The sequence below is a fragment of the Meleagris gallopavo genome, chromosome 27, assembly GCF_000146605.3.
Source record: "Meleagris gallopavo isolate NT-WF06-2002-E0010 breed Aviagen turkey brand Nicholas breeding stock chromosome 27, Turkey_5.1, whole genome shotgun sequence".
Lineage (NCBI taxonomy): Eukaryota > Metazoa > Chordata > Aves > Galliformes > Phasianidae > Meleagris > Meleagris gallopavo.
Genome location: NC_015037.2, coordinates 837302 through 852378, shown reverse-complemented (window position 1 = coordinate 852378; position 15077 = coordinate 837302). Strand labels below are relative to the sequence as shown.

General features: G+C 48.2%; 1 protein-coding gene across 1 annotated transcript in view; it reads right to left on the bottom strand.

Annotated features, from left to right (window-relative positions):
- Positions 1-15077, bottom strand: part of RPRD2 (regulation of nuclear pre-mRNA domain containing 2) — a 16494-nt gene that overhangs the window by 658 nt on the left and 759 nt on the right. Inside the window, exons 2-12 of the mRNA XM_031556913.1 lie at positions 14890-15075; positions 9030-9159; positions 8613-8710; positions 7310-7387; positions 5997-6052; positions 5224-5350; positions 4736-4911; positions 3974-4259; positions 3353-3619; positions 2872-3075; positions 8-2205 (exon numbers count right to left, since the gene is read on the bottom strand). Of these exons, the coding sequence (XP_031412773.1) occupies positions 8-2205; positions 2872-3075; positions 3353-3619; positions 3974-4259; positions 4736-4911; positions 5224-5350; positions 5997-6052; positions 7310-7387; positions 8613-8710; positions 9030-9159; positions 14890-15075 (3806 nt within the window). The remainder of the gene's footprint in view (positions 1-7; positions 2206-2871; positions 3076-3352; positions 3620-3973; positions 4260-4735; positions 4912-5223; positions 5351-5996; positions 6053-7309; positions 7388-8612; positions 8711-9029; positions 9160-14889; positions 15076-15077) is intronic.

The following is a 15077-nucleotide window of genomic DNA, read 5'->3' as shown; positions in this document are numbered from 1 at the left end:
GGGGGTGTGGGGAAGGGGACCCCGGTGTGGCTCCACGGAGGGAGGTGGGGGGCACGCCGTGGGGCAGCGAGAGAGGAGAGGAGGTTTCTTTCGAGAAGGGGTTGGCGTGATCCACGGGCGGCATGTGGGGAGGGACCGAGTGATCCCTCGGGAAGAGGCTGCCGTGATCCTTGGGTGGCGCGGCTGGGGGACCGACCGGATCCCTTGGGAAAGGAGTCCCGTGCTCGATGGGAGGCGGCGCGATGGGAGGCGGCATGTGGTGGTCGAAAGCAGGGCTGAAGTTGTTTGTTCTGAAATTGTTGACGCTCTCCTGAAACGGCGGCACGCGCTCCTTGTACTGCGCCTGGAAGCCACCCATGCCTGGCAGCTCAGACGCACTCGAGGGCCCGTTGTCAAAGGCGCTCCCCGTGTTGCTTATCTCAAACCACCCTGACCTGCTTGCCTCTCGTCCGTGTCCTCTGCTTCCTTTCCCCAGCACCCGGATGGACTCCACCGTCTGGATGGGCTCCCCGGACATTCCCCTGCTCGATGCATTGTGGTAGCCCAGCGTCTCGATAGGGGCTCCTTTCTCCTCAGTGCTGTCAGGCAAATCCAAGCACGACGACGACACTCTGGTCTCTATGCGGTAGTGCTCCTCTTGCTGCTGCTGCTGCTGCTGCTGCTCTCCTTTGGAAGCACCAGCCTGGCTGTGGCTGACCCCTTCATTTGAACTGCTTTTAGGAATCTGGCTGAAGTGCTTCTCCTCGGAGGGTTTACGAGAGGCATTTTTAAGCATGTTCTTGAATTCGATGGTGGATGTGGCAGAAATGGAAGAGCCCAGGGACTTGTCCACACCTGGTGCGGGCGGTCTGCCTGCGGGGCTGGGAAGAGTGCTCTGAGAAGAGAAAAGTGACCGGTGGGGAATCGAGTGGGGTGAGTCCGGGTACTGCTTCTGTGAGAGGCCAGAGTGCACCACGGGTTTGGGCAAGTTGTTATGATTGGAGTCTGGTGTGAAAAAAACGTCGTTCTTACTGGGCGACGGGGACCCATCCGAGGTGGAGTCGTTTCCCCTGAGGCTGTAGCTCCCGTACATCCCCGGAGACGTTGACAGCGTGTCGCAGCTCTCGCTCTGATCGAGAATAGACCTCATTGACTGAGGAAACGACGACTTCACACTAAAATCCTGCGATCTTTGACCATAGCTCGGCAGGACTGGCTGATACTCTGCACCTTCAGATAGTTTACTTGATTTCAAAATAGACTTGGCCGGCTTCTTCTCCAGGTTTAACATGGCAGACGGCGGTGGCCCGGAGTAATCGAAGTCACGGTAATCTTCATCTTCCTGAAAAGATGTGTCTGGATAAAACTTCTCCTGAGAGGAGTCCATTAAAGAGGAGGGTATTTCCATGCTGTCTGCAGACTGCTTGTACATTCCGGCCGGAGAATCTCTGCCGAGGCTGAAGGGCCGGTAGGTATGCACAGAATTGGAAAGTTCTTGGGGATATCCATCATCTCTGCTCTGAAGAGGTGACCTCGTGCTGCTGGGAGTAGAAGAACCGGGGCTCATGATTTTTGAGAGCAAAGAAATAGTGTCAACGTTACTGGAGGTCGGTTTGTCCATCATCTCATCCTGGGTGGGTGTCCCACTTCGCTCGTCGCGGACTGGTGTTCCATCCACGTTGTCCATGGAAGTGCTGGTAGGACCACGCTGAAAGTCAGAGGAGTGACTTTCTGGTGCGATGTTGGACCCTAAGCTGCTTAAAATTGGAATATTCAAGTTTAGACCACTGAAGCCAGGATTTCCCTTCAAGAAATTGTGAATCTTCATCTCCAGGCTTGGAGAAGGGGGCTCTGATTCCAGCTTCGCCTTTGAAATTTCAGAGGGTTGACTCATTGAAGTGTCTGTTGTTAAAAGGGAAGAAGGACTGGGAGGATGGGAACTGGAAAATCCCAGGGAATTGGTGGGTGGCTTAAAACCAGAACTTGAAAGCCCTGCGGTATGTCCAACAGGAGCCTTATTAACTGAAGTTGAGGAAACCTCAGCAGCTGATGAATTTGGAGAGTAACCAAAATTTTTGGATATGAAAGACTGAGTGTTGGAAGGAATATTTCTTCCCTTCAAGCAAGGAACAGTTGTGTTGGCTGGTGATGCTGAAGTGCTCTGTGATGCAGTTTCACTTGACTGAATGGTATTTCCAGCAACACTCTGAAGTAAAGACGACAAACCTGGAAAAGAGAATGCTGCGTTCAGATATTCAGGTATGAGGCAAGATAACTTCAACTACTGTCAAGGGAAAGATTTCTGTGTTTTCAATACAGATGTTCCTTAAAACTACTTCATGTTTTAGCCAGGAAAATGACTGGATTTTGTTGCTTTAATATTAATGTTAATACCCACAGAGGCACAAACCTTTGCCAGAGGTTTAAATTAACCTATTAGAATACACAACTGAATAGGTCACGTAATAACTCGTCCTGGCTTTGTGGCTCAGAGGCACACATGCTGCAGGACTGACCACTGTTGCAGAGGCAGCAATAGCACTTTCAAGAAGTTTTTCTGCTCTAATTTTAAAAAAAGCTCTCTCAGAAGCACAAAGAAACTACAAAGACCTCATTTGGTCTCCTGTCACGTTCAGCATTCTTCCATTAAGTGCTCTGGATAAATGCCCTTAGCTCATGTCAAAAATACAAAGATGTACACCAAGACAATAAAACTGCCCCACTGACCCTTGTTATCTAAAAAAGTCGCCTGCATTTGCCAAAAGTGGAATACATTCCAAATAAGTTTTTTCTCCCTTCATCTCTGCTGCAGGACTGCACAGCAGCACGTGTCAGTACTGACATTGCCATCCAGTGGACAGTCAGACATTCACTCAAAATTCACTCCAGTACCTTGCAGTGCTGGTGCAGTCTGAGTCTGGGTTTTGGAGAGAGCAGACAGAATACTTTCAGGAGTTATTTCCACTTTGGAGAGAATATTTGCTAAAGGATTGGAAGGAGCAGATGGAGTCCCCATGGCAGGAGTTTTCAGGCCGCTAGTAAGACTTGTGGGGCTTGTTGGGGTTCCTGGAGAAGGTCTTGATGCAGGACTGACACCTAGGATGGAAGCACACACCACTCACGTATGTTGATTTCTTAACAGGTGCTCTTTTGGCTCATGTTTTCCACACGCACAACTGCAACAGAGTTCCATGCACACAGAGAGGCTCATGAAGCCAACAATCGCGTTAGAGAAACTCAACCAGGCCTTTAAGTAACAACTAATTCACGTTTATTTCGCAACCACTTTCCTTTAATAAAAGATTACAAAACAAAACTCCATTATCAGCACCTCAAAGCCAAACACCTGTGCCAGTACCACTTCAGCACTCACCTGTGTTTTTCATTACTGAAGTTAAACTGCTAAGAATGGAGCTGATCTTTGCCAGGTCAACATTGGCGAGGTTGGGCAACGCAAGAGCTGGTGACGAAGAGATGGGAGCTGAGCTCACTGGTTTTGGAGCTGGAGGAGTTGGGGCAGGTGCTGTCACTGTCACTGAGGTCGTGGCTGTGGCAGTGGTACATGGCACCACTTTGGGGGTATTTTCAGTCTTCGCAGGTGCTGAAGTTGGAGCAGCTTGCTTTTCTTTCCTTTCTTCCACTGCATTGGGGAGAACAGGGGGGGGGAAACGAGACCTGGGTTATCACTCTGTCTTTGAAGGATTACTCCAGGTACAGGATTTTCAATGTGAGCCTTATTTAACCCCAGTTAGAGAACTCAAGTGATTCCAGTAGGATATGTTAAAAAAAGGCATTTTTGTGGTTAGCTTGGGAGATGGGATGGTCACAGTCAGACTGTGATTTCCCAGCTGGGGTGAGGACTGAAACCCAAGTGCTCCATCCAGAGTCCAGTCAGGGTTTTACACAAATGCTACGTCCCAAGGGAGGCCCAAGAAAGGCGTTCTGTCTGGATGTAATTCCCACACAATTACTCTGCTGCTCCCACAGAACATACCAATGATTTTAGACGTATCATCCTCCACATCAGAGAGCTCCATGTCCTCCACATCCCGATTATCTGTCACGGGCTCCGGAGATCCCGGCTTATGGCTTCCAACTGCTGGAGAATGAGAGTTATCCTCTTCCCCCATTCCCTGGAAGGGGGACTCAGAGCCCGTTGGAGATGGGGCATCCATACTTGGAGAAGGGACAGGAGACTCCTCCGGATCAGGAAGCGTTGCTTTCAGTTGATCCAGCTTTTTCTTCAGATTGCTCACTCTATTAGCAAATGTTTTATAAGCCTGAGACAGAAAGGACATTAGCATTTACTTAACAAGAATGCAACAAGCCTCAACATAACAAGAGTAGAACACATCCTTAGAAAATCATCTTAGTTCTCAATTATCTGCACCCTGCACTGAATACACCACAGTCAGAACTTGGGTCTTCAGTCTGACTGGCAGAGCAAGGACCAAACTTTCATAGAAATCATTTTCTAACAGATCCTCTCAGTTTGATCATCTGTTTCTTGCACTGATTACACCTAGTATGGCTTCCAGAATTTAGGATTTCTCAGAAAAAGTGCAATTCTCTCCACATTTAAAAATGCAGAAGTGCTACAGAACTTCAGCAAGGAAGTCACTCAGCTTCTGACCCATTAATTTTTATATTTTATTCCTTTTCACGAACAGATGATGCATTTTCCAGCCTCTACCATGCCTAGCAGAACAAACAAACATCAGTCCGCCCGAAGAAGATGAAGGAAACTCCTACTTACGTTTGCTACCACCTTGACTTCCTTATACTGTGCTTCATAAAATATCCCAGCATTCTCCAGGGCTTCAGTTAGAGAGGGGCCATTTTTCACTTGCTTGTCTAAGCCGTTCACAAACTCTTCCAGCTTTGAGCTTGCTTCTTCAAACTCCTTGGAGAACTTCTTTCCACCTGTTTTGTCTAGAAGGAGATGAACACCACGTGAGTAACCTGTCACCCACCAACCAGCATTTAAGGTGGACTGAACAGGTCAAGAATGCACGCTCTAAGGACATGAGGGCATCTGTGAATGGTACACACTGGAGTCTCACTGTTTATGCCTGTATCAGCTAGTTTCTAAACACAGTTTCAAATTAAGTATTTTAGGCACCAGTTTACTGGTTCTTAACTGCCCAGAATCCAATTTCTGGTTTAAGGCTCAACAAAAATGGTGAGTTCCCAGGACTGTTAAGGGTACATTATATCAGTTTTTATACATTAGACTGCCTTTACCTTTTAAGCATTTAAGTGTTTCAGTGCTGCACACATCCACTCTCATGGTGGAAAGCTGCTTCTCTTTCAGTTCTATCTGGTCTTCTGAGCGCTTATATAATAGCAGTTCATCAATGAGAGATTGTGGCTGAAAGATCAAATAAGAAAAGCATCCTCATCACATTCTGCAGAAGAGAAACCCCGCTTTGCAAAGCAACCACCACAGACCAAACACTGCAATTGTTGACAATTAAAAGCAGAGATGGACCTTTTCTTTTTTATTTTTGAATAAATCATTGCCTTTGTTAGTCAGCTTGCTTTTCAGTCATATCTCACACGTTCTGGGCACCCAGTTAAGATAAATGTATTGCCAAAAACTCCTCAGCCACCCTAAGCTGCATCTCACCGAGGTCGATCTGCCTTGGTGATCGGTTCCTCAGTCTGTGCAGCCAGCTCTTCCAAGTGCAGCATTTGGATTTCACACTGCTCCTGAGAAGCTGAACTGTTGCACCAGGTTGTTCCAAAGGAAAATCACTACTTCTGCAGGGAGTCTCCATGCAGCTCAGAATGCTTTCCAGCTGCCCCACTGTCCATAACAGTTCACAGAAGGGGTCACAGCTCTAATAGAAATTGCAACTGAGACATCTAGCAGCCACTATACACCAAGGAACAAAAGGAGACTGAATAGTAGAGCTTCTGACCAAGCTTATGCTGCTGGTGGTTGTAAGCTACACAAAAGTTACAGTCTAAGGACAGAGGTTAGTGCAACAGAGCATTTCTACTAGCAAACTTACTCTGAATTCAGCAACGATCTTGGACTTCAAAGCAGCTTTTGGGTTTGCAGATGCTGCTGGAATAAAGAGAAAGTATAAAGAAACCAAGGAATGACATACTGATGCTAAGCAAAAGTCAAGAAAGGCAGCCCTAATTAAAGTATTTCAACATAACGAAGAACTCACAGGCTGTTGTTACTCATTGCAGCTCTCCCACCACACACATCCCTCAGTGCTCTAGCTTTCCATTAGCTAGATTGTCTTTGACTGAGGCCAACAAATTATACCACTGCTTTATAGCTTTTGTGTGCTATAAAAGTTCACCTTTTTCAGCTCTGCAGTTGGTCTACACAAGGCTCGCCTGGCAGCCCCATTGGATGACAGTTTATACCTCTCTACAAAGGAAGGTAAAAGTGTTTCCTAAATGCCAGACACACAGCTCATTATTTCCTTGTGATGTGGTCCCTCTTTGTTACTTACAAAGTTTAGCCAAGTTCTCAACCTTAAAAACAAATTCCTACTCCTATTCTGATCACTCCCTTATGTTACTACTCCCTCAGCAGTGGTGAGGAGGGGTGGAATCCCACCATCAGGAGACACTAAATCCATTTGTTTCTGGACAAAACAGGAGAAACATCTGATAAGAAGTGAAATGACACAAATCCTTCATCCATGCTGAATTTACAGTGCACTTTTGTTTGGGAAAGCAGCTCCTGATGTTAGCCAAGTAATAAAAGCTTCCAAGCTCTTTTGTTAACCTTCTGATCTCAGCACTCAGACGCATGCTGCATCTTACACCTAACATCCCACCATCCTGCTTTATTGAGCTTTCAAGGCTTTGGTGTATAGCAAGATCAATAAGATCGCTGTATTACAAACGCATTCTGATAATGTTGGATGGCAAAGTTCATTATCTGTACTGCCAGCTTCCAGTTCTCTTTTATCCTATCATCTACTTTGCTGTTGAAGATGTGTTCCTGAGCATGCAGGTAGTGTTCACCATGCCTTCCTGCTGCCAAAGTACAAGGTTCTGTCTGTCTTCTCTCCATCTCTGCATAGTCTAATGCCAGTTTCCAAGAGGTTTCACCTCTACTGTTCATAACCTCTGCTCTCAAAGACTTTTTTTTTTCCATACTTCATTCCTTTAAAAAGTGGTTCTCTAGCAACAACTCCTTGGTGCTTTACACATTAGTCTGTAAGGAGCTTTACAAGCCTGGAAGGTGCATGCTGGCTCGTATTTTAGTCCAGGTACTCTGCCCATTTTGGGCTATAGCCTTTCTTCCTCAAGAAGGCAATTTTTATATTAGTTCAGAGAGTTCACATTGTTTCCTTACTTTGTGATTTCTTCCACGGCTTATTCGGTTGTTTGTTCAGAGTTTCTTTCAGCTGCTTCTGAGTTTTGAAAGTGGTACCTGGAAAACATTTCATTTTTTGCAGTCTGGCATTATGGGATTCCTTTAAGAATCTGGTTTTGGTGCCATATGGTTGTATGGTAGAAGAGTGAACAGAAATTTGTTTTAAAATACCTAGACCAAATTCCTTCGATGAGCTGCTGGATGCCCAAGAGAACCTAAGTTTACTCAGGGATACAGCAACTTGTGGGATGGTCTTCCATTTTTAAATCAAGTTTCTGTTTGCCCTTGCACTAAGACAGTTCAAAAATCACAGTCATAACCAAAATAAGAAGGAAAAACACAAGGCATCTGACAACAAAACTACACCACGTGTCTCCTTAGACAGGCTTGCAGGAAATGAGCATTCAACAGACACGTAATGCAAGTTGGAAAAACAGCCACAACACCTAATTTGCAAATGATCTGAAATAGGTTTGCTTTAAAATTACAGCAGCTAAGAGAGATTTCAGGACAAATGCATAAACTTCATTTCTCGACATGCAATGCTCAACTGAAGCCTTTTCGTGTGCCAAACTCTGAGCCCATGATATTGCATCTCTCCTGCAGTGACTACAACTGGCTTTTCAGAACCGAAGATGAGGATTTCCTGAAGCTCCTTTGGCTGTCAGTGAGGTAACCAAATGAAGCAGAAACACAGACTGGTTTCCTTCAAGTTAAGGACCTCAGTGCTGGCTAGTTTCTGGCTCTAAGTGACCACACATGCTTACAGTCAGTGAGAGTGATTTCAGGTTTTAAGCAGAGTTCTCTTATTAAGTACTCAGGGACATACATGCAGCTTTGCTTGCAGCCTGTTCCCTACACAACAAACATTAACAGCAAAACCAACTTAATATTAATACTGAGAAAGAAAGGAACAAAGCCACCGTAGTTCCTCAGCCCACAGTGAGACTCAGCTCACATCTCAAAGGAAAAGCCAGAGCCTCAGCTCCTCTGCCAGGACATTTCAGCATTTCCAAGAGGACTTCGCACCCGTGATGACTTTACTATTAGCTGGAACAACCCCAGCTTGCATTGGAGGATTCAGAATTGTCTTTAGGAAGGTGCAGGAAACACATTCAGTGCTTCTCACAACCTCTCACTGTTTTTTTTCTTACCCCACACAAACGTGGGAAGTGCACACGTGCACAACAAATGCATTCTGTTCAGCCATCTCAGAAAACTTCTCACTGGACTCACCTATAAGTTCGTAAGTTAAGAAACGTGAAAGGCAAATCACTTACTCAGAGCTTCTTTAGTGCCAAAATGGTCTCCTCAGGGTACACGTTTCTGTCCTCCCAGATTTTGAAGATTCTTTCTATAGATTTGGAAACCGACGGATCCCTAAAAAAGAGCACATTGGCTTTTATCTGCCACATAGACAGTAACTTCTCATGATTCTAAAATGAATAATAATATAAGCAATTGTACATCTAAATCAAGAAAAGAGCCTTCAGACAGTGGCTATCTGCCCAGATGAAGACTAATTCCCACTGCAAGGCATCTGAGTGAAATTCAAGCCACACATTGTTGTTAAGAAGAGTGAAGTAATGAACACAATATGAAATTTTGCTCCTGTTTCTGGAGGGTTTGAGATGTCTGCAGTGTGGAGGAGGAAAAGAAACATCACTTTTCTGAGATGTTAAACCTCACAGTTACTTACTTCACTAAAGAAGCTGCTTCAGGAAGCACTTCTGCAAACGTATCACGGAACACAATCGCGTTTTTTCTCTTGCAGTTCTGTATGACATCGTTGGCCAAGTAAAAGAGATTCAATCGATGAGGAAAGGCAGCTGAGGACAAAAAGAAGATTTAGGTCTGTTATCAGGTAGGAGAAGAGACGTCTGCAGCATTTCTGACATAAGGTAGGAGCCTGCTTTTGGGGTTTTGTTCAGCATTCCCATCGATGCTGTGTGCAACAGCAAGCTCAGAACAGTGATCAAAACTTGGGGGCTCGAGAGGGCGACTCAGAGCTCCCCATAACTCGGTGCCATTCCCTCGTAATGCCAGGCCTCCTTTCTGACTTGGGCTCAGAGAGACCACAAAGCACTGCTGGGCCTGTGCTGCTGCTGCCATGCCCTCCGTGCTACAGAAGGAACCTACGACCGGGCAGAGCAGCAGTGGCCCATCTGTGAGGTCAAACACACCACGGCACAATGTTCTGCAGAAGAACAGCAGTGAATGCTCTGAGCCTGAGTCCAACACAGCCTCTCAAGCTCCAGCACTGCGCTGTTCGGCTTCTGATAACAACTCCAGAGTTCGCTTATCCATATTTTCTAAGAATAATCGTGTTTAAATCCACTCTCCCTTATTTTTCACAGCGCTGTAACACTCTATAACAGTCTCTACATCTTGCAGCTTTACCAGGGAGGCTTTTCCAGCCCCACAACTACCTCTGCTGTTGCCCCAACCCAGGACGTGGGGGGAGCGACATTTTCCACACCACTTCTCTGTCCCCTAAGGAAACCACGGACCCCATAGAAGTGCTCCCTCCTGGCCCCAGCCCCATCATTTCAATGCATCTGGCTCAAAGCAAGTCCTCAGCAGCACAAGAGTTCAACGTGCTGCATCTTCTCCGAAAAAGAGCTGCTCAAACAGCCCTTCCTGAAGCACAATTTAACACCAGCTCTCGTGCAGAGCACAAAGGACTCAGATCTGAGTCCCTTCTCCAAACAGCCTCCCCTGTTCCTGCTGTGCTGGCACCAGATTTGCTCCCCGAACCTCCTGTCACTGCATCCCCAGACGACAACAAACCTGCGCTGCTGCTCTCACTTGAAACATCTACACCAAACTCCTCTTTTATCTTACTTATATCCAGTTCCAAATTCAGTTCTATCAAATCTTCTCTTAAATGGAGCAGTAACAGCGCTTGTCGCTCAGTAAGCTGATCTACATGCCAATTAATTTAATTTCACTTAATTTAACTACATCACGTTAGGATTTAAATATAGGAACGGTGACAATATCCTGCTTTGCTGGAGCTCGTGGGAGCGTGGAGCAGACTTCCACCCTCCTTGGGTGTCCCTGTGGGCTGCACCCTGGCTGTGCTGCCCATCAGCACGTTTCTCTGACTGCTCTGCCTCTTCAGCACCTGGGCAATTTGGGGCAGAGGCAGCCTGATGCTGTGCTGAACCCCATCCTCATGAATGATTCCGGCCTCCTCCAGCAGTGAGGCTGTGTTCCCACTGCTCCCATCTCCAGGTTTCCAGCTGGGAAGCATTCAGGGCAGAGGAAAGTGATGCTCTCAGCACAACCCCTGACCTGCAACATGCAGCTTTTTACCACACAAAAACCCGAACCCACAACACAAGCCAACCAAAAAACCCACAGTGGTAACTCAGACTCCTGCTGGCCCTCTGCAACATCCAGCCCTTTCCAGCTCCAAGAAAGGAAGCCACACTTGCACTCACACCTCACATCACACCTGAGAAAACCTCTCATGCACACACTGTGTTTGTGTTTGGCAGCTGACAACAACATACTTGCACAATTTGATTGGAAACTGAACGACAAACAGAACGCATCTCTCCTCCTGTGTTCATCTCACACACACAGAGGTATCCATGGCCACCAGTGTATTTACTGCAAGCAGTGTACCTGCAGAAATATGGGCATAGCTCACTTTTAGCATATTGAATGCAGCTATTGCAATGGCCTTATTGTAGAGCAGACAGTCTCTGCTTGTGAATGACACAGCACATTCACACACGAAAAGCTGTGCCCCTGTGAAGTCCCCTCCATGCACCACTCACCCCAAATCACACACTGCTGGCAAAAGGGCCTCAACTGTGCCTAAGGAAACAGCACCAAACACGACGATCTGGGAGCGCTGGCACACAGCTGCCTGTCTGGTGCAGGGATCCAACAGTGCTGCTGCAGGTGCAGCCGTGCAGCTGAAGTACTGATGCCCCAGAACAAACTTTGATAGCAACAAACATGGAGAGCCCAAGGATTTGGTAACAGAAACGGTGATTCCCAGCTTTCATCTTAGAAGTGCTTACGAGGCAAAGTGGGGTTGTTTTGACAAACATTCTCAGCACACAGTGCTGCCCTCCCTGCTGAAACCCAACCACAGCTGCACACCCCCCATTTCTGAAACAATTCTGAGCAGCTATGGCTTCAATCACCTATCAGATAATCAATGCATCAAAGCAAAGTTTGCCCTGCGACATAATTAAAATGCAGCACCCCATTGCTATGTCAGCCTCTGGTCAATGGATGCTCTCACCTCACACGTTGCTCTCCAGCAGATCTCACTAACTTCACATCATAATTCAAGCAGGTGCTGCAGACACACCAAGATTTAAACAGTTCAATCCATGCACAGCCTTCAAACACAGCAAACTCAGAACCAGCTTTAAGACAAACATCACACACAGCTAACGCCTAGAATCATTAACTCCCCTGCTTGTGCTGAACCTCAGCATAATTAATGTTATCCCATCAGCATGGAGCTTTTTGTAACCAAACCACCCACGTGGCACAACACACAGAATCCACTCCCAGGTACAACCTAGCAGCACGCTGCAAACCTCTGCAGGAAAGCTGTGTGAAGGAAACAATGTTCCTTTGGCCCCAAGGTGCACTTTGTACAAGGCAATCCCAGCCACATCTGAGGGGTGAGCAGCTCCTCCTCCTCCTCTGTCACGCTTCAGGCTGCCTTGGCTCAAATGGGAAACAGCAGCAAAGGATGACTGACAACAGAGGTGCGTGCATCTCCTCCAGCTGCACTGCCAGCACCAGGGGCAGCTTGGAGCTAACATCCAACAGAGGTGTACCCACCACCGAGTTGTCTTCAGGAGCTCCTGGTGGCCAAAGGGCTGACCGAGATCCAGCAGTGTGCCCTGGTGGCCAGCAGGACCTTGGGGTGCACCTCCAAGAGCGTGGGCAGCGTGCTGAGGGAGGTGCTCATCCCCTCTGTTCTGCTCTGGGGAGGACACAGCTGCAGCACTGGGCCCAGCTCCTCAATTCTATGCAGACAGAGAACTGCAGAGATAGTGGGAGCCTGGAGCACCTTCCAGTAGGGAAAGGCTGAGAGCCCTGGGGCTGTTTGCCAGGGGAAGAGAAGGCTGAGAGGCATCTGATCAGTAGCTGAAGGATGGGGTCAGGAGGATGGGGTTGGGCTCTGTTTGGTGGTGCCCAGCGACAGGAAAAGGGCACAGGGCACAAACCAGAACGTGAGAAAGAACTGCTGCACATTTGAGTGGCAGAGCTTTGGCACAAGCTGCCCAGAGAGTCTCTTTCTTTGGAGACCCACAGACCCACCTGGACACTTTCCTGAGCAACCTGCTGTAAGGAACCCGCTTAGGAGGGGTGGAGTGGAAGAGCTCCAGAAGTCCCCTTCAACCCCTGTGGTTCTGGGATTCTTCCAAAGAACACAATAAGCTCTTGGCTCTTCAGTCACGTTACTGGAGAGGGCTGTGAGGTGCAAAGCAACCCTCACAAACACGGGGGATGCACCAGGGCAACCTCGGAATCGCTGGTGGAAAACCAAACCAAACAGAAGTCCTGGCTGGTACTGACAGCTCACAGCCAACAGGGGCTGGCAGGACAGAAGCAGAGCATCCATGGCTCCCAAAGAGAGAGCAACAACTTCTGATGAACCTTGGAACAAGAAGAGGACTAATGAAGGCACTCAAATGAGTAGGAAGGGGCAGAGTCAAGGAATGTGCTTGAAAAGGGACTTTGGCAGCTCCCTGGAGTGGAGGAGTAAAGCAGAACCACCTCTGCCAGGAGTAAAAAGACAACTGCTGTGACCACAGCGAATGCAGGGCTCCAGAGATGAGCTCTGAAGAAGATAAACACACAACGTTGTGCCTTGTGTGAATTTATAGCACTGACAGCCAGAGCCCAGGCAAAGCTATTCCTTGGGAACAAACAGGTTCTTACATCACTCTTTAATCACTCAAAGCATTAGCAAGAAATAAGTGAACATTTCAGTAAGTTCAGTGTGATTTTTCTCCAATCAGATCAACATAAGACAAACTCCAGTGACCACTGGCAGACATCTGAGCTTGTGGCACATGGAATCACCCCATGGTTGGGTCAGAAGGGACCTCACAGCCCCCCGTGGGCTGGGTACCACACCAGCTCAGGCTGCTCAGGGCTCCATCCATGGCCTGGGGCACCTCCATGGATGTTCACCCACACTTCTCTGGGCAGCAGTGCCAGCACTGCAGTGCCTCTGGCTAAAGAATTTCCTATCATCTAATCTAAGTCTCTCCTTTTTTAATTTAAAGCCATTCCCCCTTGTCCTATCAGACCACACACATAAGTTGGTTTACCTACTGTTTATAAGCTCCCTTTAGATATTGGAACGCCAGAATGAACTTTCTCTTCTCCTCGATGAACACCCTCAGCTCTCAGCCTCTCTCCATAGCAGAAGTTCTCCATCCTCTGGAGCATCCTTGTGGATTCTGGATCCCATGCACTGTTCAGCTGTACCTTTCAGGGCTGACAGCTGACAGACTGCCTGACTCACTACCAAGCATCACCAAAACAACCCTCAGAGCACATGCAGCACCTCCTCACCCCCCACCCCACACTAACTCAAGTCCTGCCAAAATGCACATGGGTCACCGAGCCACTGCAGCACAGCTTTACAAAAGGTTCAGCACAAAGCAGAGCAACACCACAGAACGACAATATTATCTCCATGCTACTACAGAGCTTACTTTAGCTCCTCCAACACACAAAACCTTCACACATCAGCAAGGCAGCAGCTCTAACTCAGCCTTGCTTAGACTTGGGAAAACAGCAACTTTTCCACTCTTGTGCTGTTGCTGGCATTCACCAAATCCGAGTTTTGGCACCCAACACGTTTCCTTCTTATTGATGTCAGGCTGTGTTTCCTGTGGAACAGGACGGTCACAATCCCCCACTCCACACCACTGAACACATCTTTCCTCCAACCTCTCAAAACGATGCGCTGTAACAACTCAAGCAAAGCACAAAGCACAATTCCAGAGGCCCAATAGCACCACAGCTTGGCTGCAACAACTCCATTTATTTATTCCAAAGCACAGAGCGGCGACACTAAGCTGAAAGCCTGCCCAGGAGCTGAAAGGCCTCTGGGAAATCACGCCTCGAAGCACGTCAGATCTGAGCGCTCCATGAAGTTGAGCTGGGCAGCTTTGGCTCAACACCAGCACCACCATCACAACTCTACTGCTGGGCTGCAGGCGCCGCGCTGAGCCCCAGAGCCAGCCCTGAGCTTTGGCAGCATACAGCCAAGGCTGCCATGAAGCTGCTCCTTTCCAAGCACACCGACGCGGACCACCCCAACAACGCAGCTGGAAAAGCCTTTGGAGCACAGAATACGAAACCCAATCTCAGTTTCCAAAGTGTCGGAGAGGAAAGGAGCCCCTCCAGCAACGGGAACCATTTCCCAGGAGCTGCCCTCAACCACCCGGGCAGCCCAGCACGGAGCCCCGGGCCCGGCTCCAGGCCGGCCGCGCACCGAACGCTGACAGAAGGACGGGAAGGGAAAGGGGCGGCCCGGCCCGATCGCCGCCCGCACTCACAGCGCCGCAGCCACTTCATCCAGTGGTAGACGATGGTGCTGTGGTGCCGTTTGTTCTCCAGACACCACGAGGAGAGGCCCTGGATGGACTCCATGGTGTTGGTCACCGCCTGCAGCTTCCTGTCGAGCGAGGCCTCCAGCGCTCCGGCCGAGGAGGACGCGGCCGAGGAGGAGGCCCTGCCGCCGCCT